This window comes from Myotis daubentonii, chromosome 2 (genome assembly GCF_963259705.1).
Source record: "Myotis daubentonii chromosome 2, mMyoDau2.1, whole genome shotgun sequence".
In the NCBI taxonomy this organism is placed as follows: domain Eukaryota; kingdom Metazoa; phylum Chordata; class Mammalia; order Chiroptera; family Vespertilionidae; genus Myotis; species Myotis daubentonii.
In genome coordinates, this window is record NC_081841.1 from 1,711,356 (window position 1) to 1,735,344 (window position 23,989).

The 23,989-nt window shown below is 63.9% G+C and overlaps 1 protein-coding gene across 3 annotated transcripts in view; it reads left to right on the forward strand.

Annotated features, from left to right (window-relative positions):
* CELSR1 (cadherin EGF LAG seven-pass G-type receptor 1) overlaps positions 1-23,989 on the forward strand; it is a 98,356-nt gene that overhangs the window by 41,674 nt on the left and 32,693 nt on the right. For all 3 annotated transcript variants that reach the window (XM_059681373.1, XM_059681372.1, XM_059681371.1), the window contains 3 exons: positions 6,099-6,321; positions 11,337-11,452; positions 11,992-12,080. In XM_059681373.1, coding sequence (XP_059537356.1) covers positions 6,099-6,321; positions 11,337-11,452; positions 11,992-12,080 — 428 coding nt within the window. The remainder of the gene's footprint in view (positions 1-6,098; positions 6,322-11,336; positions 11,453-11,991; positions 12,081-23,989) is intronic.

The following is a 23,989-nucleotide window of genomic DNA, read 5'->3' on the forward strand; positions in this document are numbered from 1 at the left end:
GCAGGGGGGCGGGGCAGGGAGGGGCTGGGGGCGGTGCAGGTGGGGGTTCAGGGGGGCTGGGGCATGGAGGAGGCTCAGGGCAGAGCCCTCACCAGGAGGTGAGAAAGGCAAACAAAGGGAGAGGAGAGGTGTGAGGGCCTGGGGGAGGGGAGGGGCTGGGGAGCATCCCCCTGGATTGGGGGGCCTCCCGGCTCGGAAGTCGGGGATCACCGGGAATCACAGCGAAGGCCAGGAGCCAGGTGCTCCGGCGAGGCAATGCCTGTCTCCGGGAGCTCATTTTCCAGGGCAGGAAACGGAACTCCTGCCGTCAGGGAGGGACGTCCACCTGGGGAAACTGAGGCCTGGCCGGGAGCCCGCTCAGACACCTCTGCCCGGGCTGTGGTGCTCTGTGTGTGGCCAGGGGGTGGGGGTGGAAGGGGCGCTGAGGCCCCCATCCAGGCTCCACCTCCCGGGAGAGGACTGGGCACCGCGGGGCGGGCTGGCCTTCAGGTCCCGTTGGGCGGAGCCGGCCCTCTGTCCTCTGCGAGTCCTGAGCTCTGCTTCTACCCGAACTGCAGGCTGCCCCACCTTTCTGCCCGTGGCTGTTATTCGGACTGGAAGGCGAGGTCTTTACTGGAAAAGATGAGGCGTCAAACCTGCCCCCCTTCCCCGCCCGCTGTCCCTCCCTGGCCGTCCAGCTCTACTAGTCCCGGGTCTTGGCCCGGGGTCTCCGCCTGGCCGTGCCCCCCCCGCACCCCTCCTCTCTCTTGTCTGTCTCCACCTCCCACACACGCACCTGCCAGCCCAGCTCCGAGGCTGCCCCAGCACCGCGCTTCCATCCCACTTCCTTGATCTTTAGAGACTTTTCTTTTGTTAAAAACCAAACACGGGGTTTTGTACGCTGTGCCGGCCTGCTTCCTGGTCTCTAAGGTGGGGGTGCAAGAGTTCCCGCACGGGGCGCTGGGAGGATCTGCGGCAACTCGCCCCGTGGGGCTGGGCCCTGTGCTCCATGGCGCCCGCGCTCTCAGCAGCTGCCCGCAGGTGAGCCCCCAGGTGAGCCCTGGGCTTAGCCCTGGGGTGGGATGGGGGCGGGGGTCTTCTCCAGGGACTCAGCTCCTAAAACTGAGGGTCTGCGGCCCTGACACCGTGGCCTGGGGCCCCTGGGCAGTCGGGCAGGGCCCCTCACCCCCCCCCCCCCCCCCGTGCCAAGCGGGTGTGGGACAGGCGGCCAGTGAGGGGGACTGGGGGGCCTTGGGGCCCTGGCTCCTGGGAGCTTCGGTTTTGTAGTTGAGAGTGTTTTTTGGGGGGGGTCACATTTTCTGTGGGGGCTCTGCGTTTGCAGGCCTGTCTGTCATCCCCAGGGCGGGGGGGCGGCGGCTGCATTATTCAGCGAGGCTATCGGCTTGCCCGGGTGAACCCGATCTGGCGTGGGGGTGGGGCCTGCCGTAATGGGGGGGAGGGGGGCGCTTCTGCAGGGGTTTTCCTCCAGGTTGAGCATGACTCCGGGCAGGCTTTTGCCTCCAAGCAGATGCCGGACGTGAGAAGCCCACGTGTGTTTAGAAAACGAGGGTCCCGAGAAAAGATCGCGTTAAGCCCTGGCAGCACGCACCTCTGAGGACGTGCATTTCGTTAAACTAGTGTCTTCTGAGAGCCACACAACAGCTATGGATGCGGGTGCCCCAGACGTGACCCAATTTTCCTACGGCCAGATGGCTCTAAGAATGACAAGCTGGCCCGGCCGGTGGGGCTCAGGGGCTGAGCATGGGCCTGTGAACCAGGAGGTCAGGGTTCGATTCCCGGTCAGGGCACAGGCCCGGGTTGTGGGCTCGATCCCCAGTGTGGGGCGTGCAGGAGGCGGCCGATCCATGGTTCTCTCTCATCATTGGCATTTCTCTCTCTCCCTTTCACTCCCTTCCTCTCTGAAGTCAATAAAAAAAAGAAAAAAGAATAACAATCCATCGTATCCCATCTCTTTCCAACTCCGTGCTCAGTGACGCCCACAGCAGCTTGACCCTGGCCGTGCTGGGGATGGTGGTGGGAGTGAGGGCGGCGGTGGGGGGGTGGAGGAGGAGGAGGGGTAGTGCCCGCCATGGAAATGGGCGCCGGCTATAAATCCGCGCCTCCCTGCCGACCACCCCCCCCCCCCCCCCCCCCCCCCCCGGTGCTGGCTGTCGGGACTTGCTAGCGCCGCGTAAAATATCACACGAAGGAAAACATGGTTGGGTTAATGTACAGCTTAGACAAAGCGGGGTGGGCGCCGCGGGGAGCCCCAGCGTGGACTCTGCAGGAGACCCTGCTCAGCGCCGCCCCCCCTCCACCGGCTCCAGGGGCCCCCGGGCCTGAAGGAAGGTTCTGAAACCAGAGGGGAGGACCGCTCTGGGCGACCCAGCTCACCTGCAACCCAAGTGCTGAGTTCTCACCCTTCATGAAAAGGCCGTGTTTGGTGCAGAATTCCTCATCCGTTGCATCAGCACATTCCCGCTCTGCATCAAGCGCACGCATTGTGTCGCTGTTATAATTTTGCCCGCGTTCGTCACTGGCTTGGAATTGGGGAAATCCTGGCCCGTGTGACCTCATCACAGGCGCTGGCGAGGACCCGCGGGGTGCTGGGCGCTCCCCGGCGCCCCTCGAGGCCTGACGGGGGGGGGGGGGGGGAGGGGTTCCTTAGGCACTCACTGAGTGCTCCATCGTCCTGGGCTTGGCCCAGCCAGACCGTGCCCCGCCCCAGAGCCTGGGACACACGTGCAGGGACAGTTGTGCCCCCTGCGTGGCCCTGGAGCCGGGACTGGCACTGCAGAGGGGCGGTTCTGGCTCATCAGAGTCTGTCCTGGGCACCTGGACCCGTCAGGCTGGTGGGCAGGGAAGCCACCCCGGGTGCCGGGCGGCCGGCCGGGAGGTGGTCCCCCTGGCTGTCACTGATGGTGGTGATGACCCACTGAACATGTGCTGGGCCTCCCTCATTAGCCTGTGGGGTCCCCAACTGCCCGGCAGACCTCGTGGCCCGTGTGCAAGGTGGGCGCGTGCAGACGGGCTGGGCAGGTGGCGGAGGGCCAGGCCCAGAGGCGGAGGGCTGGATCCTGAGCCAGGGCGTGGCCCGGGCAGCATCCTGTCCAGCCCTCTCCCGGTTACTGGCGAGCCCGTGGGTGTGGAAGGTGGGGGGCAGCTGGCGTGGGTGCAGGGCCCCTGAGGAGGGTGTGTGTTGTGCAGAGGGTAACCCAGGTGCGGGTGGCCGTGCAGACGGGTGACCGGGGCTCTGGGATGGCACTGGTGGGCGAAGGGAGAAGGGCAGTGGGCGGGGCCCTGGGTCTCCTGGCTTCCACGCCGGGTAGATGGTGGGCCTTCCCCCAGGTAGGGTCCCCACGGGAGCAGGTGTGGTGAGGGGAAGGTCAGGTTTGAGGTCTGGGCTGCAGAGGAGGCAACGAGGGGAGAAGTGGGTGGGTGATGGGATGTGGGGCCCAGGCCTGGCCCAGCGGAAAGGGTGGGGCAGAGCCTCCCAGGGCAGAGAGCCCAGCGCCTGGTGGGGACCCCAGATCCCGTGTGCGGCCCCACAGGCTCCATGCTGCGTAGCCTCAGGTCACAGTTTGCAGACGCCAACAGGAACCACGATGTGCTCTTAGGACCAGCACAGGGGGCCGCGGGAGTGGGCTGAGCGATGTCTCCCCAAATCTGTGTCCAGAACCTCAGAATGTGACCTCTTTTGAAAGTAGGGTCTTTCCAGACCTAATTCCTTAAGCCTGTCACGATGAAACCATCCCACAATCAGTGACCGGTGTCCTGAGGGAGAGGAGAGGAGAGGGTGGTTGGAGATTCAGTGTGAGGACCCAGCAGAGGCCCGAGTGATGCAGCTTCGAGCCCAGCCCAGCAGAGGAGTGCTGGTGCCCAGGGGCTGGGAGGGGCAGGAGGGACCCGCCCTGGAGCCCACAGAGGGAGCTGGCCCCGCCCACTCCTGGATGCTGGGCTCCTGGCTGCAGACAGGAGAGAATTTGCTTCTGTTGCTTTAAACCACCAGTTTGTTGTATTTTCAACAGCAGCCAGGGCACCACTGCCCTCTGGACCAGAGATGCAGATAAATGCTTCGCAGTCAAACAGGCGCAGCCCCACGGAGACTGGGTGCTCCTGCCGCTGACTTGGGGTGCAGGGTCTGCAGGTGCTCAGCCCTTTGCACTGGACAGTGGGGTGTAGAGGCAGCGGGGGACCTGCAGGCGGGAGAGCAGGGGCCCTGCGTGGCTGTGGCAGGATGGGCCCCCCTTTACTCACCCCCCTCCGGTCACAGGGGGGCCCGGAGAGTGAGGTCTCTCCGCGGCCCCGGAAAACGGCGTTTGGAAGCAGGGACGCCGCAGCAAAGGCAGATCCGGTCTTCACACGCGAAGGGCTGGCTCACGGGGCCTTTCTCTGGGCCGTGGTGCCAGGTGACCCTTTAGAGGACACGGTGGAGGCCTCATGAGCCAGGCTCCGAGGGTGGGTGCGCGGGGAGTGGCCGGCCAGCCCAGCGTGGGCTGCTCGGTCCCCGGGTAAACGTGGGCCCCTCTGGACCAGGGCCAGGTGGCAGGTTCAGGGCGGGGCGCGCGGGAAGGGCTGTGCTCCCTCCTTTGTTTGCCGTCGCGGTCGGGGGAGCACGCCCCACCCCGTCCTTTCACGGAGGCTGTATTATTCCAGAACACTGCACTCGCCCCCGACACGCCCAGCAAACACTCCTGCATGTCACAGATGTTCTCCAGTCGAGATTAGAGAACTTGAAGTGTCCGAAGGACATCAGCGCCTTAAGCTAAGCATTTAGAGTTAATACCGAGACCATGAGGCCGCGGCTCCCCGGGGAATGGGCTGGGAGCGCCGGTCAGTGTGTGTGCGAATGCGTGAGGGGTGAACGTGTGTGGGTGAGGGTTTGCCTAAGTGTGTACGTAGGTGTGACCCAGAGTGTGCAGGAGGGTGTGAGTGCAGGGAGAGAGTGGATACGTGTGTCAGACAGTCAGAGCAATGAGCACAGGAACCGTGGGGCAGTTCAAAGAATCGGAAACGGGGTTGCCAGGGAAACGCAGAGAGATGCGGAGCCTCAGAAATGCATGGGAGCAGTCGCCTTCGAGAATGTTTCTCGGGGGACCCCGGTGTTGGTGAGGCGTGTGAGTTTGTGCGTCTTTGGGGCAGCAGCTTGGAAATATCAAAACGAACCGTGTGTGTCCTCTGGCTCAGCCCTTCAGGAAATTTCTCAAGGGAGGTTTTCTTAGAGCTCCCAGGACAATGGTGAGCAGTTATCTGTAATAGTAAAAGCGCAATATGCTAATTAGACTGGGCAGCTGGATGTCATTCCGGACATCCTTCCGGACAAAGCCACTGTGGCTGGAGCTGAGTCAGAGGTGGTTAAGGGCGATCAGGCAGGCAGAGTGGTTAGGGGTGATCAGGCAGGCAGAGTGGTTAGGGGCGATCAGGCAGGCAGAGTGGTTAGGGGTGATCAGGCAGGCAGAGGGGTTAGGGGCGATCAAGCAGACAGGCAGAGGGGTTAGGGGCGATCAGGCAGGCAGGTGAGTGGTTAGGGGCGATCAAGCAGACAGGCAGAGGGCTTAGGGGCGATCAGGCAGGCAGGCAGAGTGGTTAGGGGCGATCAGACTGGCAGGTGAGTGGTTAGGGGTGATCAGGCAGGCAGAGTGGTTAGGGGCCATCAGGCAGGCAGGCAGAGGGGTTAGGGGTGATCAGGCAGGCAGAGGGGTTAGGGGCGATCAGGCAGGCAGGCAGGCAGGCAGAGTGGTTAGGGACAGACCAGGCAGGCAGTGAGCAGTTAGGGGCGATGGGCGGGCAGGCAAGTGGTTAGGGGCGATCAGAACAGATTGATGCTGAGAAGGGTTAATGCTGCTCATTTCCCTGCCTGGCCCAGAGCGGGGACCTCAGGGCTGTGTGACTCAGCCCCCTCACACGCTCCGGGGTGCTCATGGGAACCCGCTGCCCCATCCTTACATCGCCCCCCGGAGCTGGGCCGTGGTGCCGACGAGAAGGGCACAGGGACAGCCACCGACCCTGCTCTGCCCCGGGAGCCTCGCCGCCGGGGCGCTCTCGGCCGCGGGATCCGTGGGGTGGGAGGCGTGCGCCTCCTCGGCGGCCGCGTGACCCCGCCCCTGTCCCGCCCGCAGGTGACCGCTGCGAGGTGAACGTGCGCTCGGGCCGCTGCGCCCGCGGCGTGTGCAAGAACGGGGGCACCTGCGTGAACCTGCTCATCGGCGGCTTCCACTGCGTGTGCCCGCCCGGCGGCTTCGAGAGGCCCCACTGCGAGGTGGCCGCCCGCAGCTTCCCGCCCCGGTCCTTCGTCACCTTCCGCGGCCTCCGGCAGCGCTTCCACTTCCGCGTCTCGCTCACGTGAGTGTGTCCCCCGGGACGTGCCCCCCCCCACGGGATGTGTCCCCCTGCAGGACGTGTCCCCGCAGGATGTGTCCCCCCACAGGATGTGTCCCCCGCAGGACGTGCCCCCCCCCACAGGATGTGTCCCCCCGCGCAGGACGTGTCCCCCACAGGATGTGTCCCCCATAGGATGTGCCCCCTCCCCCCCCCCCCCCCCCGCTGGATGTGTCCCCACAGGATGTGTCCCCCCGCAAGACGTGTCCCCGCAGGATGTGTCCCCCTGCGGGACGTGTCCCCCCGCGGGACGTGTCCCCCTGCAAGACGTGTCCCCGCAGGATGTGTCCCCCACAGGACATGTCCCCCACAGGACGCGTCCCCACAGGATGTGTCCCCCCGTGGGACGTGTCCCCGTCGGCGTCCCGCTAGATAACACATCCCCAGCTGTGGCCTGTGAGAGTCGCGGGCCCAGCGCTGGCCGGCGGCCGCTGCTTCTTGTTAGGGCCCAGCAGGCTGAGAAGGTGGGGCTCCTGGGTCAAGCGTTAGCAGTCCCCCCGGCGGCCGGTGCGGGCCGTGTGGCTGCGCTCACCCTCGGGAAGCGGCCCTGGCGGGTCTGGTCCTGCTGGCGGCCGCGCTCGGGGCCCTGACATCCCGGTGGCCCAGGGAGCAGGGAGCAGGGACCCGCGGGCTCGGCATCGGGTGGACTCCGCGTGGCTCCCTGCTTTGCCCCCACGCGCCGGGACCGGGGCTGCCCGCCCCCTCACTGCTTCCCTAACGGCCACACGGGACGCAGGCCCCCTGTGCGCTGCTCCCTAGTGTGCCCCCCGGAGGGTTTAGATTTGATTGGACGTGTGCAAAGCTCTTGCCCACTCTAAAGGTTCCCGTCAGGTTTGACGTAGCAGAGCAGAGTATTTGGTTGTTTGCGCCACTGTCTCCCGGGCCCCGTGGGGGACACGGTCCTGGGGTAGGAACGCCGTGTCCTGTGGCCTCTGGGTGGGCACCTGGACCCCGCTCTCCCTGGCTGCCGCCCTCTGGATGGAGCAGGCTCCCCTCCTGGGAGTCCAACAGGCCCCATAGAATGCTGGTGCGAATCGTCAGCGAGCCAGGCCTGGGCCCCTGGGTGAGCGGCGGGGTACGCCACATCACCCCGAAACCCACCGAGCCAGGCATGTGGGCCGACTCCGGCACCTGTGGGTGGTGTCCTGGGGGACGGGACAGGGCTCGTGCCCCTGAGGGTCACGCGGCTTGGGTGGTCAGTCCGCACAGCACGTGGGTGTAGGGTGCCTGCCACATGAGGGGTGCCTGGGCCGCAGAGTGAGTCAGGAATGTCCCTGGGGGCCCTCACCTCGGGCGGGAGAGACCCCGCCAGCCGGGCCAGGAGGAGGCGGCTCCCGGCGGCGCAGACGGAGCTCAGAGGCGGCCGACGAGAGGCAGGTGGGCCGCACCGTCTGCCCCCGTGAGCCCGCATCTGCAGGTGGGGCGCCGAAACGCCCTGCTCCAGCCCGTGGGTGTCTCCCTGTGGACGTCCCCCTGTGCCCCACACTCTGCAGATCCTGGGGACCCGTTTCAGTCTCTGCCACTTCCCGCCCCTGCCCCTCCCGCTCAGTCAGGCCCCGCGAGTCCCTCGACCTCGCGTCTCCCGCATCCGGCCACTTCGCTCCTTCCGAGACCCAGCACCTGGGCTCCCGCCGTCCTCTCTCCCTGGTGACCCTGGTGTGTCAGGCTCTGCTCTCAGCCTGAGAGGCCGGTCCCTGTCCACACTCCTGCGGGCCCGGGCGCAGCCCAAACTTCTTTAAAAAATTATTTCAGAGAGGAAGGGAGAGGGAGAGAGAGAGAATCATGGATCGGCTGCCTCCTGCACGCCTCACACTGGGGATGGAGCCCGCAACCTGGGCCTGTGCCCTGACTGGGAATCGAACCCTGACCTCCTGGTTCATAGGTCGATGCTCAACCACTGAGCCACACCGGCCGGGCAAAGCCCAACCCTTAAAGGTGCACGGGGCCCTCTGTGGTCTGACCTCTGACCCCCGACCCTGGACCCTGCGTCTGGGACTGAGCCGCCTCGCCTCCTGTGTTCTCCGGACTGTCCAGCCTCGTCAGGCTGTTTCCTCCCCCACCCCCCTCCGCTTCCTTCGGGAAGCCCCCCTGACCCCGGCCAGGCCACGCTGCATTCCAGCCCTGCGGACGGCCTGGTGACTGCCCGCTAGCCCTCCGGCTCCTGCCTCTGACGTCCTGGCTTGCGGGCCAGGCCACCCTCCTCCCTGCCCGTCTGCAAAGGTCCTGGCGGGCACATGAGTGCCAGGGGGCCCGGCTTGTTGGCAGGTTTCCTGCTGTGGCTCGACCTTCTCGCTCTAGACCCGTCCTCACGTGCGTTGTCCAGAGCGGGAGTCCCTCCAGGCCTCCTGGCCTGACCTTCGTCCTGGTTGCCGGGTCGTTGGTCTGTGCTGACGTGTGGGAGGCCGAGGCCTGTCCTTCTGAAACCTTCATTTTAGTGACCACATGGGTCCCTGGCTGGGGTTCTGCTGCAGGCGCCGGAGGGGGAGCCTGCCTGTCCTGTCACCGTGCCGAGGTCCGGCCGTCTGTCCGTGCCGTCCTCAGGGGAGCGCCGTCCTGTTCCCCTCACCCCAGGCACCCAGGCTCGCTGTCCCACCTAAAAGGGGACGGGCCAGAAGCCCCAGGGCCGGAGGCGGGCAGGCCCAGGGCGAGCCTGCCGGAAACAGACAAGGAAGTCCGCTAGCTCCAGGTTCAGAGCGACTGGAAATAAATGTGAAACTGCACGTGCACGTGACCCGTTCTGTCCACTTGATGGCAATTGATGGACAATTTCCAGGACACGTGATGATGGCTCGGACGCCAGGGCCATCGTAAAATCAGTTTTAAAAATATATATATATTTTTTAATTGATTTCAGAGAGGGAAAGGGAGAGGGAGACAGAAACATCAATGATGAGAAAGTGTCATGGACCGGCTGCCTCCTGCACGCCCCACAGCCCAGGCATGTGCCCTGACCGGGAATCGAATCCTGACCTCCTGGTTCATAGGTCAGCGCTCAACCACTGAGCCACACCGGCTGGGCAAATCAGCGTTTTGTAGGGAACGACCTCAAAGCAGAATCTCCGTATTTGGACGGAAGAACAGCAGTGCTTTGGAGGGTGGCTGCTCGGGGGCAGGGCCAGGGGGCAGGGCCGAGGGGCGCCGTGGGACAGGTGGGCGCTGAGGGACAGGTGGGCGCCGTGGGACAGGTGGGCGCCGTGGGACAGGTGGGCGCCGTGGGACAGGTGGGCGCCGTGGGACAGGTGGGCCGGGGCACCGGGGCGGCTGCGGTTTCCGGGTTACTCTCGTGCTGCTCCTCCTCTTTCCCGTCCTGTCTGCCAAGTGCCCCCCTCCGAGCAGCGAGCTCCCGGCTGCCCCCCCCTGCCCCCGCCTTGTTCTCTCCTGCCCCTCCCCGCCCAGGCCTCCTCTCTGTTCCTCGTCTTCCCTCTCGCTTGCACCCGAGACCCTCCCCTGGGCCCGGGCCCCTTCGTGAGCCCCGTCTGCAGCGAGGACAGAGCTGCCCTGAGTGCCCTCCGCGTGGGGCCTCCAGAGAGCAGCTCCCAGGGGTCCGCGGAGAAACCGACACCGTGAGACCCCCGAGAGCTGGGGGGCCAGCACATCCCAGATTCTGGGCAACCAGCCTGGTGTCCAGTGGGTCTCAGTCTCAAATCACCCCCTTTTCTGCCGGCTCACCCCGCCCCCAGGGCCCCCACTTTGCTGAGCGGGCGTTTTCTCTCTCCTTTGTCATCAGCTCTGCATTCTAAGTGGCTCCCCAGTCTGGCCGGGAGCCGTGGCTTTTCCGACCCGGGAGGCGGGCCAGGCGGGGTCCTGGGGGGCAGCGGGGTGACCGGCCTGGGTGGAAGCAGGACCGTCCCCGCGCAACCTCCCTCGGGGACGCAGCTCCTTCAGGAAACAGCCCCGCGGGCTCGGGAGGCTCCGTGGGCTCTGTGCCCGGGTGAAGGGGGGGGGGTGGCGACTCCCTGGGCCTGAGCCCCACCCCCACCCCCACCCCACCCCGACCCCTCAGTCAGGGACCCGCGGGTCTGACGGGGCGGTGCCCTCAGCGCCTGGAGAGGCTCCTGAGTGGTTGGTTATCTGGTCCAAGTTAGCGGGTGCTTCTCTTGAAGCGTCTGTCTGTCCGTCCTCCCGAATCACTCGCGCCTTCTCCCCCTTTGCCAGCTCCCGCTGCTCAGCCCTCTGGGCCCAGACCCGTGTGGGCTCGGGGTGCCGCAGTGAGCGAGTCACACTCCCTCCCCTGAAGGACCCTGCGTTCTTATCAACAGATAAATAAGGAACATTCTAGAAGGACACTGATGACGTGATGGGCGGATGGGGTGGGGAGCACAAGTTAGATGAGATGAGTTGGGGACATCGCATCGGATGGCGGTGGAGACGGGGGTGGGGAGCCCTGGGCCCTGGCTGCTTAGGGGAGACCCACTTCCGTGGCGGACGGTGCCGTTGCCTGTTCTGTTCCCTCATCTCCAGCGGGCACAGTGGCGGCGGCATCTTGTAGACGGGCTAGTGCAGGTGCAGCCCCTGCTGGGTACGCAGGCGTGGCGGCCAGGCCCCGTGGCATCGGCTGCTGCTCCCGGAGAGAGCGTGGCTCTCGTCAGGTCCTGTGGGCCGTCAGCTCGCGATGAGAGCCGTGGCGGGGCCGTGGTTCCCGCGGGCGGCCCTTGCCGCGCCCTCCGGTCCGCCCCGTCTGCCGGGGCTCAGCCGGCGCGTGACCTGCCCCCGCGTGACGTGCCCGCGCGTGACCTGCCCCCGCGTGACCTGCCCCCGCGTGACCTGCCCGCGCGTGACCTGCCCCCGCGTGACGTGCCCCCGCGTGACCTGCCCCCGCATGATGTGCCCGCGCGTGACCTGCCCCTGCGTGACGTGCCCCCACGTGACCTGCCCCCGCGTGACCTGCCCCCACGTGACCTGCCCCCGCGTGACCTGCCCCCGTGTGACCTGCCCCCGCGTGACGTGCCCCCGCGTGACCTGCCCCCCTGGGCCCGCAGGTTCGCCACGCGGGAGAGGAACGCCCTGCTGCTCTACAACGGCCGCTTCAACGAGAAGCACGACTTCATCGCCCTGGAGGTGGTGGGCGAGCAGGTGCAGCTCACCTTCTCGGCAGGTAGGCCCCGTGGGGAGCGCCCTCGCCGCGGCCGCCCGGTGGACCCCAGCTCCGTGTGCGATCCGCCCTGTGCGCGAGTCCCGGCCCACAGACACGTTCACTGCAGCCTTATTATTTTTTTAATATGTTTTTATTGATGTCAGAGAGGAAGGGAGAGGGAGAGAGAGAGAGAAGCATCCATGACGAGAGAGAATCATCGATCGGCTGCCTCCTGCACGCCCCACACTGGGGATCCAGCCCGCAACCCGGGCGTGCGCCCCGACCGGGAATTGAACCCTGACCTCCTGGTTCATGGGTCACACTCAGCCACTGAGCCACGCCGGCCAGGCCGCTGCGGCATTATTTATAATGTGGGAACCCCGAAACGCAGCGCCGTTTCCCAGACCTGAGGCTCGCCGAGGGGGTGCCCGTGTGGGTGGGAGACGTTTACAAGCTGGAGACACGGGGTCCTGGTCGTTAGGGAAGATCATGTATCCGGACCGTCGGGCGGACTTCCAGCCTCAGTGGCCGCTGACCTGTTTTCTCCCCCCCTCCCCCAGGTGAGACCACGACCACGGTGGCCCCGCAGGTGCCCGGGGGCGTGAGTGACGGGCGGTGGCACACGGTGCAGGTGCACTATTACAACAAGGTAGGCCGACCCACGCCGCTTCCCGCCGGCCCAGCAGCTCGTCCGCCCGAGACGTGGATGCTCTGAAATTGTAAAAAAACGTGCTGGTTGAGACGTTCCTTAGGAAGCGAGCCTGGGTTGAGGGTCTGTGTGACCGCACTAAGCCCGGGGCCGGGCCAGATCCCCCCGAGGGAGCTCCGGGCGGGCGGGGGGACACGGGGAGCAGCGGTCACCCCACACGGGGGAAGGGCTTAGAAAGGCTTCATCCACTGCCGTCCTCGGCCGGGCGGTTCCCGAGGTGAGAGTGCTCCGTTCAGACCCGGCACCGATGCCCCGTTGGCCGCGTGTCACCGAGCGTCCGAGGGTCTCGGAGGAGATGCTGGAAGGGGCGGCATTTCTGGTTTCGTTTCATTTCGCTGGTTCCTGGCTGCTAAGGAAACGTGTTGTTGGTTTTCGCATCGAAATGCGCAGCTGGTCTCCGTGGCCGTGGCTCTGCCCGCCGGTGCCCTCCCTCCCGTGGGTCTGCGCTGGCCTGTCCCCACCCCGGGCGCTCCCGGGGCTGGGTGAGCCTGGCTGGCGGCGCGGGGCCTCCCTCTGAGAACAGACGTGGACGGTGGGGGGTTGGGGGGGTGTTTGTTCCTTCGCGGCCACTGCTTTCAGGCGTGTGACACGCCAGTGACTCTCCCCCACGGGCCTGAGGTCCTCGCCGTCCTCTCCCCAGCCTGTCTCCCTGACCCTCTGTCTCTGGGGCTGCCCTTCACGCGGTCCTGCTGGGGTCACTTCCCAGGCACCCCCTCGGTGACCAGTGTTCGCCCGATGTCCCCAGCCCGTGGGCAGGAGCTGCCCCGTCACCGCACAGGGCAGGGCCGGGCCGGTTCTGACCCACATGTGGACCGTGGGCCTTACTCCCACGGGGGTGGAGAAATTGGGGGTGGCGTGGGCCCGCTGCCCGTCCTGCTGTCTGGGGTGGCGGGGGTGGCCTTGGCTGTGCGGGATGGCGTGCGTAGGGATGTGTGAGCGAGGAGGGGACGTGCGTGGGGCGCAGTGGCTGAGCCGCTGGAACAGCAGGCCTCGCAGAGGGAGACGTCCGTGCGTGACTCCCGTCTGGGCTGGCGTCTCCGCCTGGCAGTTTGGGACGATTCTTGGCCCCCGTGAGGGGCTCCCACCTGCTGCTCACGGGGAAGCACCGGTGCACGGAGCCCCCACCCCCGTCTGCCTCTGGGGGCCCCTGGGTGGAGGCAGTTGGGTTTTCTGGCCCAAACACGGCCGGGTTTTGGTCACGACACTGCGCGCACCCTCGAGTAGAAAGGGGTGCTCACTGCTCCAGGGCCGGCCGTCGCCACCTCACGAGAATGCCCCCCCACCCCCCTACCTCCGTGTGGCCTGTGCTCGCCTCTGGGCCCCCCAGCCTCCGGCCCCTCCCGTTGGCAGGAGCTGGGCACCGGGATCAGCGGTCCCCGAGGTGTGTGCTTCTGGGGGTGGGGGAAGGGAGGGCCCCCCCCCGCATGCCCAGCAGGGGGCAGCCAGTGGGGATGGGCCGGGTGACCCTCGGGCCCTTGCTCCGTGCCAGGGAGATAGGAGGCACGTGGCCGCGCTCGCCCTCCTGCCGTGGGGAGCCCGGCTCCCAGGGCGGCTGCGGCTTTGGCTACAGAGAGCCTGCGCGGCACGTTCTGGAAGCCGCGGCGATGGCTGAAGCAGCAGCGTCACAGCTGAGCAGGGACAGCAGCCCTGGCTGGGTCGCCTCGCCGAGGTCCTCACCATCGCCCGTCGCTCTGCGCCCTGGCACTCGCAGCGACCCCCCCCCCCCCCCGGAGCGCCAGGAGCCCCGGAAAGGAACGTCCGGAGGAAGGAGGGGCCCCGCCCGCGAGGACAGGCAGGTGGCGGCTCCCTGATCCTGCCAGCGCCCCCTCCGTCCCGCCTGTCAGCACGGAGCTCAGCCCTCCCCGGAGCCCGGCCGTTTCCTCTCGCCTGAGGCTGCTTCACGAGGAAACCGAGCCATTTGCTCCGTGTCCTGCGGCCTCTGGGAGGATTTGGGATCATCCCCACGTCAAAGGTGCACGTTTTTCCAGGGCTTTTGTGAAAGACGGGTGAGCTCCCCCACCAGCTTGCACGAGTGTGAATGCACCGGTGGGCTCCGTCGGGGATTTGGGGAGATTGCTTACGCCTGGAACTTGGGTGTGGCCGTAACCAGGGCTCTTTTAAGTGATTGTCCTATGGCACCACCTCGCCGGTCCCTTCCCTCCCCCACACACAGGTACAGGGACGTCTGGGTGGCGTTGTTCTGTTTGTCATAGAGGCCCCCCACCCAGAGCCTGGCCCGTGGCCTGTGTCTAGAAAGGCAGGAAGTGGCTACTAGAGAGAGACAGGATTGTACTTTTTCCCAAAACGGTGAGAATGGAGGCATTTGCTATTGTCTTTTTTGGAGAAAGAGACATCGATGTGTTGTTTCACTCATTTATGCATCGTTGGTTGGTTCTTGTATGTGCCCTGACTGGGGATGGAACCTGCAACCTTGGCGTGTGGGCACGGCACTCAAACCAACTGAGCCCCCCAGCCAGGGCCTGTCATTGGTATCTATACTAGTGAAGGGGTAATATGCTAATTAGACTGGGAGACCTTCCCGGAGACCTTCCGGACGTCCTTCTGGACAAAGCCATGGTGGCGAGGCCGAGGTGGAGGCGGTTAGGGGTGATTAGGCCAGGAGGGGAGGGCAGTTGGGGGTGAGCAGGCCGGCAGGGGGAGCAGTTGGGAGCGAGCAGGCCGGCAGGCAGAGTGGTTAGGGGCGATCAGGCAGGCAGACAGGTGAGCGGTTAGGAGCCAGCAGTCCCGGATTGAGAAAGGGATCAGGCCTAAACCGGCAGTCACACATCCCCCAAGGGGTCCCAGATTGGAGAGGGTGCAGGCCAGGCTGAGGGACACCACCACCCCTGCATGAATTTCGTGCACCAGGCCACTAGTTTTTTAAATAAAAGTGGGCACATGGTTCTCTCATAGAATCCAACTTACAGAAACCAATTCAGAATTCTGTAACAGAGCACAGGGTCGTCCTTGAGGTGGAATGTCATGTAGCCGTGACTGCTCTGCGTGCCCAGGCTGAGAGATGTCTGAGGATGTTGTCGATAGATAAAAGAGCATATTACCGCCTGGCTGGTGTTGCTCAGTGGTGGAACCCACGTTCAACCTTTGAACCAGGAGGTCACGGTTCGATTCCTGGTCAGGGCACATGCCCAGGTTGTGGACGCAATCCCCAGTAGGGGGCATGCATGAGGCAGCCGATCAATGATTCTCTCTCATCCTTAATATTTCTCCCTCTCTCAATACAGTTATTTCTTTTCTCAATCATCACGATTTAAACCACCTCCTAACCCCTCCAGGTCACTGCCTCACTCAGCTACCACCCTCACTTGCCCTCAGCCCCCACTAGCTACCCCCACCACCCTTGTCATGCAGCCCCAGGTTTGTGAGCTGCTGCCTCGTTTGTCCTGACTCTGCCGACTGACTCCAATGGTGTGGCCAAGAGAAGACCTAACGGAGATTTGACTGAAGCATTTAATTACCCAGAAAAGAAGGAAGTTTGTTTAGAATTTTAAAAAATGAAATACAAAATAGCAAAAGATGTGGGATGCAGTTAAAGCAGTGCTGAGAGGTACATTCGTAGCACCAAAATACTTACATGAGAAAAAAGTCTCAAGTCAATAATCTAAGCTCCCACCTCAAGAACTTGGAAAAAGAACAGCAAAATAAGCCCAGAGCACGTAGGGGGAAAGGAACAATAAAGATGACAGCAGAAACCAGTGACGCTGAAAACAGAAAAACAATAGAGAAAAACCAACGAAACAAAGAGCTTTGGAAAGATAGAAAACATTGACAGTTATTCTAGCAAGACTGACAAGGAAAGAGAGGAGACATGGATTACTAACATCAAGAATAAATCCCCAATTCCACAAAAAACACGAACTACCACAGCTCACCCAGCGTGAAAAGTAATTTGAATGACCAAGTTACTCTTCGGGAAACGGAATTTGTAATTTAAAACCTCCCGCAACCGAACTCTCCAGGCCCAGGTGGTCTCGCTGGGGCCTCCTGTCAAAAGTCTGAAGAGCCACATCACTTCTACACCGTCTTGTGCTCTGCTACCCAGAGCAGATGAAGACAGTACCAACGGGAAAACCACGGTCCACGCCCCCCGTGAATACAGACACAGCCCCTGCCCCGTGGAAACCTGTACCCGAATGCCCACAGCAGCTCTTCTCACAACAGCCGCTAACGGGAGGGAAGCAGGCGTGGCTGCGTGGGCGGCAGTGGGGTCCCCGTGGTGTTGGAAACGTCCCTCACCCTGATCACCAGCGGCCGCACCTGGGCTGTGTCGTGCCCCCTCCTGCGGGGTGGCTCGCACCTGGGGACCCGGGGGAAAGGTGTCAGGTCTCCGTGGTGCGTTCACTCGAATATGCATCCGAGATAACCCCACGGTAACAAGCTTCGGCCGGTGACGGCGATGCACGTATGTGCTGGCACACGCCTGCGGTTTTTTCCTGAAGGGCGCCCTCCCCCTAGAAAAGCAAGCCCATGAGCAGCACGCGTCCGATAGCTTTGCTGGGTCACACCGCCCCCCAGCGCGTTGTGGGAGACCACCAGGCGTTTACTCTTCCTCATGGTTCTGAGACGGGGGCGCTGTTGGGGCTGTTCTTGTAACGGGTCTCCCCCGGGCGGAGGCCTCTGGGAATCGGGTCGGGGAGAAGGGAGGCGGCTTCTGTGTCCGTCTTATCCCTGTCTGCGCAGGTCCACACGGCCCGCTGTGAGGGCCCGCAGGAGGCCGCCGGGGGTGGGATTAGGAACCAGTTTCAATTTCTCCTTTAATTTATTATTTTTATTATCATCTTCAATGGAGGATATTTCTCCCATTGGTTTGAGAGAGAGTGGAAGGGAGGGTGAAGGGAAGAGAGGAGAGAGAGAAACATTGATGTGAGAGACACATCCACGGTGGCCTCCTCCATGAGCCCCCACGGGGGCGGGGAACCGGAGCCCAGGCATGTGCCCTTGGCCAGAGTCGAACCCGAGACGCTTCGGGCTGAGGGCGGGTGCTCTAGCCACTGAGCTGCCGGCCAGGGCTGATTTCTTCTTTCAAACTTTCTGTTGGAAAAGCCTCTGACTTAAGGGACGTCCACGGAAGGGAGGCTGAGGTTTCTGAAGTGTCGTGAGCCTTTGCGAAGCACGTGAAGCCGTTATCGCGGGCCAGGCGGCACCTGGTCCCCGTCGGCACCGGTCTCCCTGGCTTCGCTCCTCCCGCAGGCCCGCGTGTCAGAGGAGCGTGTGGGGGTGTCCTTCCCGTGAGCCCCGGCCCCCGTGGGGACAGTCGGCCCGTCTACGCTCTCTGGCCGCGTGCCCTGCTTAGGCGGCCACTTCAGGGGGAACGGCCTTGGCCACGTGATCCCTGGAAGGTGATGAATGTCAAGTGTCAACGCCGCCGTAACAGCTGGATTCCCTTGCCCTGGGGGCCAGAGGGGGGCGCCCCCTCCCCGGAAACAGCCTCCGTGGGGTCCAGGCTGGCCCCGGGAGAGGGGCCCAGCCGGCCCAGGAGCCGGGGCAGGTCGCCTGCTTCCTCTCCGAGCGCCTGGCGGGCGGGGAGCCACCTGCTGTGGAAACAGTTCCCAGCGGCAGCGCAGCCCACCCAGCCCGTGTCCAGCCCGTCATGGAAAGTCCCGCAGGCCGGGCCGCCCTGACGTCCCCTCCTCCCCCGCCGCCGTCTCGCACCCCCACCCGTCCCAGCCCCCCCTCACCTCCTCCCAAGGCCTGGAAATGAGCAGCCCCCACGTCCCCCTTCCCTCCGCCTCCTGTGCGTTCTGCCAGCCGGCTCAGCATGCCCCCTTCTCACTCCCCTCCCAGCCCGGCACCCTCATGGCCTGCAGACGGGGTCGGGGGAGGGGAGGCTGGTCAGAGGAGGTCGCGGCCAGGGCAGGCCTGGAGTCTGGGGGGTCCCGGGGTCTCTGCTGCTGTGCACACTCGGGGCACAGAGAGGGCCTTGTGAGGGTCCCAGCAGGAGCAGGCTGGGCTTTGCAGCAGTGTGTGTGCATGTGAGCACGTGAGTGAGAGCTGGTGTGTGTGCATGTGTGCGTGTGTGAGCTGGTGTGTGTGCATGTGTGTGTGTGAGTGTGAGCTGGTGAGTGTGCATGTGTGCAAGCGAGTGAGGGCTGGTGTGTGTGCATGTGTGTGTGTGAGTGAGGGCTGGTGTGTGTGCATGTGTGTGTGTGAGTGAGGGCTGGTGTGTGTGCATGTGTGTGCGTGAGTGTGAGCTGGTGAGTGTGCATGTGTGCAAGCGAGTGAGGGCTGGTGTGTGTGCATGTGTGCGTGTGAGTGTGACCTGGTGAGTGTGTGTGCATGTGTGCGAGTGAGGGCTGGTGTGTGTGTGCATGAGTGTGAGGTGGTGAGTGTGTGTGCGTGTGTGCATGTGTGCGTGTGAGTGTGAGCTGGTGAGTGTGTGCGTGTGTGCACGTGGGTGAGTGTGGGAACAGATGCCCTGTGACCTGAAATCCTCGTGGCCCGGAGGGACATTGTCACTGCACAAAGCCGTCTGTCCTTTCTCCCCGGGGACGGTGTGGGCTCAGCGGGGCCATCTCGGAGGCCCAGGAGCCCCTCCTGGCGGGGATGGCAGCAGTCAGATCTGTGGGTCCCACTGTGGAGGGAATGAGCTCCTGTGGGTGCCCGAGGCCCCCCCAGTTCATGCCGAGCAGCAGCGACCCCTCTGAGGAGACCAGGTTGCCAGGTCCTCCCCAGGATGGGGGTCCAGTGTCTTAAAGGAAAACTGTCAGGAAAGGCCTGGGGCTTTTGGTCCTTAACGTTAAACTTAAGCAAATACTTTTCCAACTTAATTTTGGGGAACTCTGAGCTTTTGCCCACAAATTGATTGACTAAAGAAGGCAAAACTTTTTAAAAATACGTTTTTATTGATTTCAAAGAGGAAGGGAGAGGGAGAGAGATGGAAACATCGATGAGATAGAGACATTGATCAGCTGCCTCCTGGGGTCCGAGCCCACAACCCCCCCAACCCCCCGTCCCAGCTGAGCCCCCGTGGGGACACTCAGCCACTGAGCCACGCCGGCTGTGCAAAGGCAAGACTTTCTAATGCTGCAGAAAAGGCCCCGGCCCGACTACAGGCGCGGGGGAGGCGGGGGAGGCGGGGGAACCGAGCCTCGCTGCAGAGCCTCCGGCCTGGCCGCTGGTGACAGCCCCTGGTGAGAGACAGCGGGGCCTGGGGACACCCATTGTCCTTGTGGAGCCACCAAATCCAGTCTGCAGCCATCGGGCGTTTCCCGGCCTTGGGGAGCCGGCCAGTCCGCGAGGTCTTACGCGTGGCAGGGTGGGGAGCAGGTGAAATGGATATGCTTGGGGTCTGCTCGTGTGACCTCGCGTGGCTGAGCTGCCCGGGGCCCTGGCATGCAGTGTGAGCAGGCAGCTGAGGTCCCTGCAAAAGGCACTAGGAGGGCGGGGGGCGGACAAGCAGAGATGAGAAACATCCTTGACAAGAAGGGGTGAGGCGTTGGCAAGGGTGGGAGTGTCCGGGTAAGTCTGCCTGTCCCGCAACCTGTCTTCCTGCATTCCTGCTCCCCTTCCCTGCGGTGCCGGGGGCTGGGGGGCTCGTCCGGTCCTGGTGGGGCTCGGCATGCCTGAGGAGTCACACCTGCGTGGTGCAGGTGGGGACGTTGGGGCGCAGGGAGTGGTCTCCCCACATCGGGCCCTGTCACCGGCCTGCAGGTGTGGGAGCCCCTCCCAGAACGCCCTGGGCCTCCTGGAGCCGTTTGAGTTCCTGCAAAGGCCTGTCGGAAGCTTCTTAGGGAATTCAGTTTGGATCCTGGAAGCGTGTGTGTGTGTGTGTGTGTGTGTGTGTGTGTGTGTGTGTGTGTGTGTGTTCGTGTCCACCGATGAGCCTCAGAGGGTGCCGTCAGCTCTGTGCCGGGACCAGCAGGCTCTCGCCCACGTGTCTCGGGGCGGCTGTCGCCCGTGGGCTGGTTGGGCACGCCCAGGCACCAGGCCCGATCGCACCGTGAGAGGCGCCCACACAGTGCACCCTGGGACCTGCGCAGGCTGCACGGTGACTGTGCGACATGCCTGCAGCCCAGCCATCTGTGGATTATTTGATATGAAGTCCTTTCACCGTTCCTGACACGGAGCACGGATCCAGTTGTGTCCCCGGACTTGGCCTCCCGGTGTCTGGTTTCAGCGCCCAGGCCTCCCCGCTGCCCCCAGCGTTTGAAACCGAGCCCCCCGCGTCCCCAGGAGGGCCCGGCGGTAAGGCAAAAGGCTGGGGAATGTGAGCGCTCAGGACGAGGCTTTGTGCACAGAAGTCCTGCGCTCTGGAGGGTGTGAATGCAGCCCCTCAGGGGCGGCCTGCAGGGCGGGGAGAGGAGCACCCCCTCCCCCAGGCGGTGACTGGCTGATCGGCTGGCCGAGATGCGAGATGAGATTTGCAAGCGGGTTGTCCCTGAAGTCCTGGCGGCCCTGCAGGCATTCGCTGAGCTGGTGGCGGGTGGGCCTGGCGGGTCTGCCTCGCGGGCCCCACCCACTGCCACCTGCTGGGCACGTGGGGGCTACAGCCCACCATCTGGCTGCATTTCCCCTGCAGTTTGCGAATCTCTGTCTGCTCCATCCCAGGTGTCCCAGCCTGACTCCTGCAGGGGCGGGGTGGGGGGAGGGTCCTCCGGCGTGGCCAGCCGCCCCATGGAGACCCGCCACGCCCCAGGAGGGAAGGGGCAGGGCCGCTGCCGCGCCCGTCCTGTGCCCGGCACCCTTCGATGCGAGAACGGTGTCAATACTCGGCATTGCCGCGCAGTCTTTTTCTGTCGTGCAAGTGGGTGGCAGACTTCACAGATTCATCTTAGAAATATAAGGAGCGGCGTATTCATCCTCCTCTTTATCCCCTCCCCCGCCCCGCACCTCCCGCCCCCCCCAACCCCCCCACCAGCAAAGCCAGGCGCTTTCTCTTCACCGGCGCCACACCTCGGCCTCAGCGCCCCCCAGGCCGCGCTCTCCTTCTCAGGCCCGGGAGGTGGACACATGGCCGCCGGCGGGCGCTGTCGCCCTGTCCGATTTCTTCCCACGAGATGGTCACCCTCCCCGCTCCGTGCGGGCCCCGCAGCACGGGGTGGGCTGTCCTTGTGTGACACAGTCCGGCGACCTGAGCCCAGGCCACACACACCTGCCGGCATCTGCGGTTCTCCTCCCTGTGCCGGTCACTCGCTCAGGCAGGGCCGGGGAGGCCCCCCCCCCCCCCCCCCGCGCCTGATGGAGGACTCTCTCCCATGGCAGCGTGTTACTGTGTCACCGTGGCAGGAGGGCTCCGTGCCGTGTCTCCTCCTCGTTTTACAGATGGAAATGGGGATGGAGTCCCAGAGGTGACCCAGATAGAGAGCGGCCAGGGGGGCTCCCGTAGTGGCCCAGAGGGACCGGGGAGGGATGGTAGATGCCCAGCCCCACAGCTTTCTCACCATGACATTCGTGTGACATGCAATCAGGCGTTGAAGGTGAGCTATTGAGCAGCATTTGGTGCAGTGACAACATGGAGCCATCGTCACCCTGACCCGAAACTCCATACCCATCGGCGACCGCGTCCAGGTCCCCAGCCCTGGAAGCCACTGGGCTGCGTTCTGTCCGTGGACGTGCCAGGTGGACATTTCCTGTAAAGTGAATTACATGTACAACACGTGACCGTTTGTGACAGGCTTTCCCTGGGCATAATGTTTTGGAGGGTCACGCACAGTGTAGCATGTATCGCACCCTGTTCCTTTTTCCTGGCTGAGTAATATTCCACCGAATAGACATACCACAGCCTGTGTGTCCACTCACTCATCTATTGGTGGACATGTGGGCTGTTTTAACATTTAGCTACTGGGAACATCTGTGCACAGGTTTGTTTTTGTTTGTTTGTTTTTTAAATATATATTTTTATTGATTTCAGAGAGGAAGGGAGAGGGAGAGAGAGAGAGAAACATCAATGATGAGAGAGAATCATGAATCGGCTGCCTCCTGTGTGCCCCCCACTGGGGATCAAGCCTGGAACCCAGGCATGTGCCCTGACCTGGGATCGAACCCAGAACCCTTCAGTCCACTGGCGGATGCTCTATCCACTGAGCCACACCGGCAGGGCTGTGCACAGGTTTTTGTTTGTGTCTCTGTTATCCATCTTCTCGGGTCTGTACCGGGAGTGGACTTGCTGGGTCTCATGCTAACCGTGTACTTAACGCTGTGAGGGACCCGCCCGTGTATCCTGACTCGGCTGCAGCGTCATCTTCCTGTGACCCACCCCCGTCCTCCGCCCCCTTCGTGTCCTCTCGGTGGCAGGTGGCAGGTGTGTGCCCCTCGAGCTGCTGGCTTCGGAGCAGCAGGGGAGGGGGCGGCAGGCGGTGCCCGTGGAGCCGGGAGCCGGGAGCAGGCGCTCAGACGGACGTCACCGTGCGGCCTTCCCGCTGGTCCTCTCTCGCTTAATCTGAGAGGCTGGTTCTGCGGCCCACAGGCTGGCGCCCTAGCCCGAACGGCGATGCGCCTGGGAGGAGGAGCAGGGAAGGGGTGCTGGGCCCCGGTGCTCAGAGGCGTGGGATTCCTGAAAGTCGTGCGTGCGGGTTTGACCAGCGGTGCGGCGCGGGTCCGCAAGAGCTGCTCCAGATACAGGTGGTTTGTGGTTTTCTTTGGCCTCCGTCTTTCCCGGAGTCCGTCGCTCTGCGCCACGAATCGAGAACAGCAGTTTGCAGCCCGTGCAGTTTCGTAAACAGCAGCTTCCTGTCAAAACCTCCCGGGATAACTGCTGTTTACGTCCCTCCCGGGGGAGTCTCACACCCAGCCCAGAAATCTAAATTACAAGTTGCAGGGACAGGACGGGCCCGCGCGGCTGCGACGGCTCTTTCCCGCGATCGCACCTAACAATCAGGCGCCGTAATAGGCACTGTCCGCGCGCCCCCAGCGCCTGCCCCCGGAGCTGGCACATTCCTTTTCTGCTCATCTAGCCGCCGCTGAGCCCAGGGTGAACTCTGTAAGGACACAGCTCCGCAGGCCGTGGGGTCTCCCAGCCGGCGAAGGAAAACAGAAAAAGCTATCTGGGGGCTGGGCGGCCAGAGGGTGTGTAAACGCTCCCCGTGGATTTACCCAAGAAGGTGCCCGGGACACCCCTGCCAGCGTGCCCCGCCGAGTCCCTGTAACGCAGGAAGGACAGGGTTCGAGTATTAAATCGTGTCCGGTAGAGAGCCTCAGGTACAGCGATGGGCCCTGTCCCGGTCGATGGCGGCCCCAGTGGGGCAGGAAGCGCAGTGGAGCACCACCTCCAGGGGGTCCTCCAGGACTGCTCCAGGGAGGGAGGCCGCCTGGCTGAGCGCCTGTGACCAGCAGCTCCAGGTCCTCCCCCAGCCCAGTGGCCTCAGACCAGTAGTCGCTCCTTTCTGTTGGAGTGAACTGTAATTCCTTCCCTCCTCAAGGATGTTGAGGGTGATTTATTTACATCCCTGTTTTTCCAACCACCTATTTCCGATCCTATATAATAAAACCCTAATATGCAAACTGAGCAAACAACGAATGACCGGCGGAATGACCGGTCGCTATGACGCGCACTGACCACCAGGGGGCAGACGTTCAACACAGGAGCTGCCCCCCCGGTGGTCAGTGCACTCCCACAGGGGCAGCGCCACTCAGCCAGAAGCCGGGCTCATGGCTGGCAAGTGCAGCGGTGGTGGCAGGAGCCTCTCCCACCCCCTCTGCAGGCGGGCGGTAAGGAGCGAGGGGTCCTGGACTGCGAGAGGATGTCTGACTGCCGGCTTAGGCGCACATCCCCCGAGGGGTCCCGGACTGCGAGAGGATGTCTGACTGCCGGCTTAGGCGCACGTCCCCCGAGGGATCCCGGACTGCGAGAGGGCGCAGGCCAGGCTGAGGGACACCCTCCTTCCCTTCTCGTG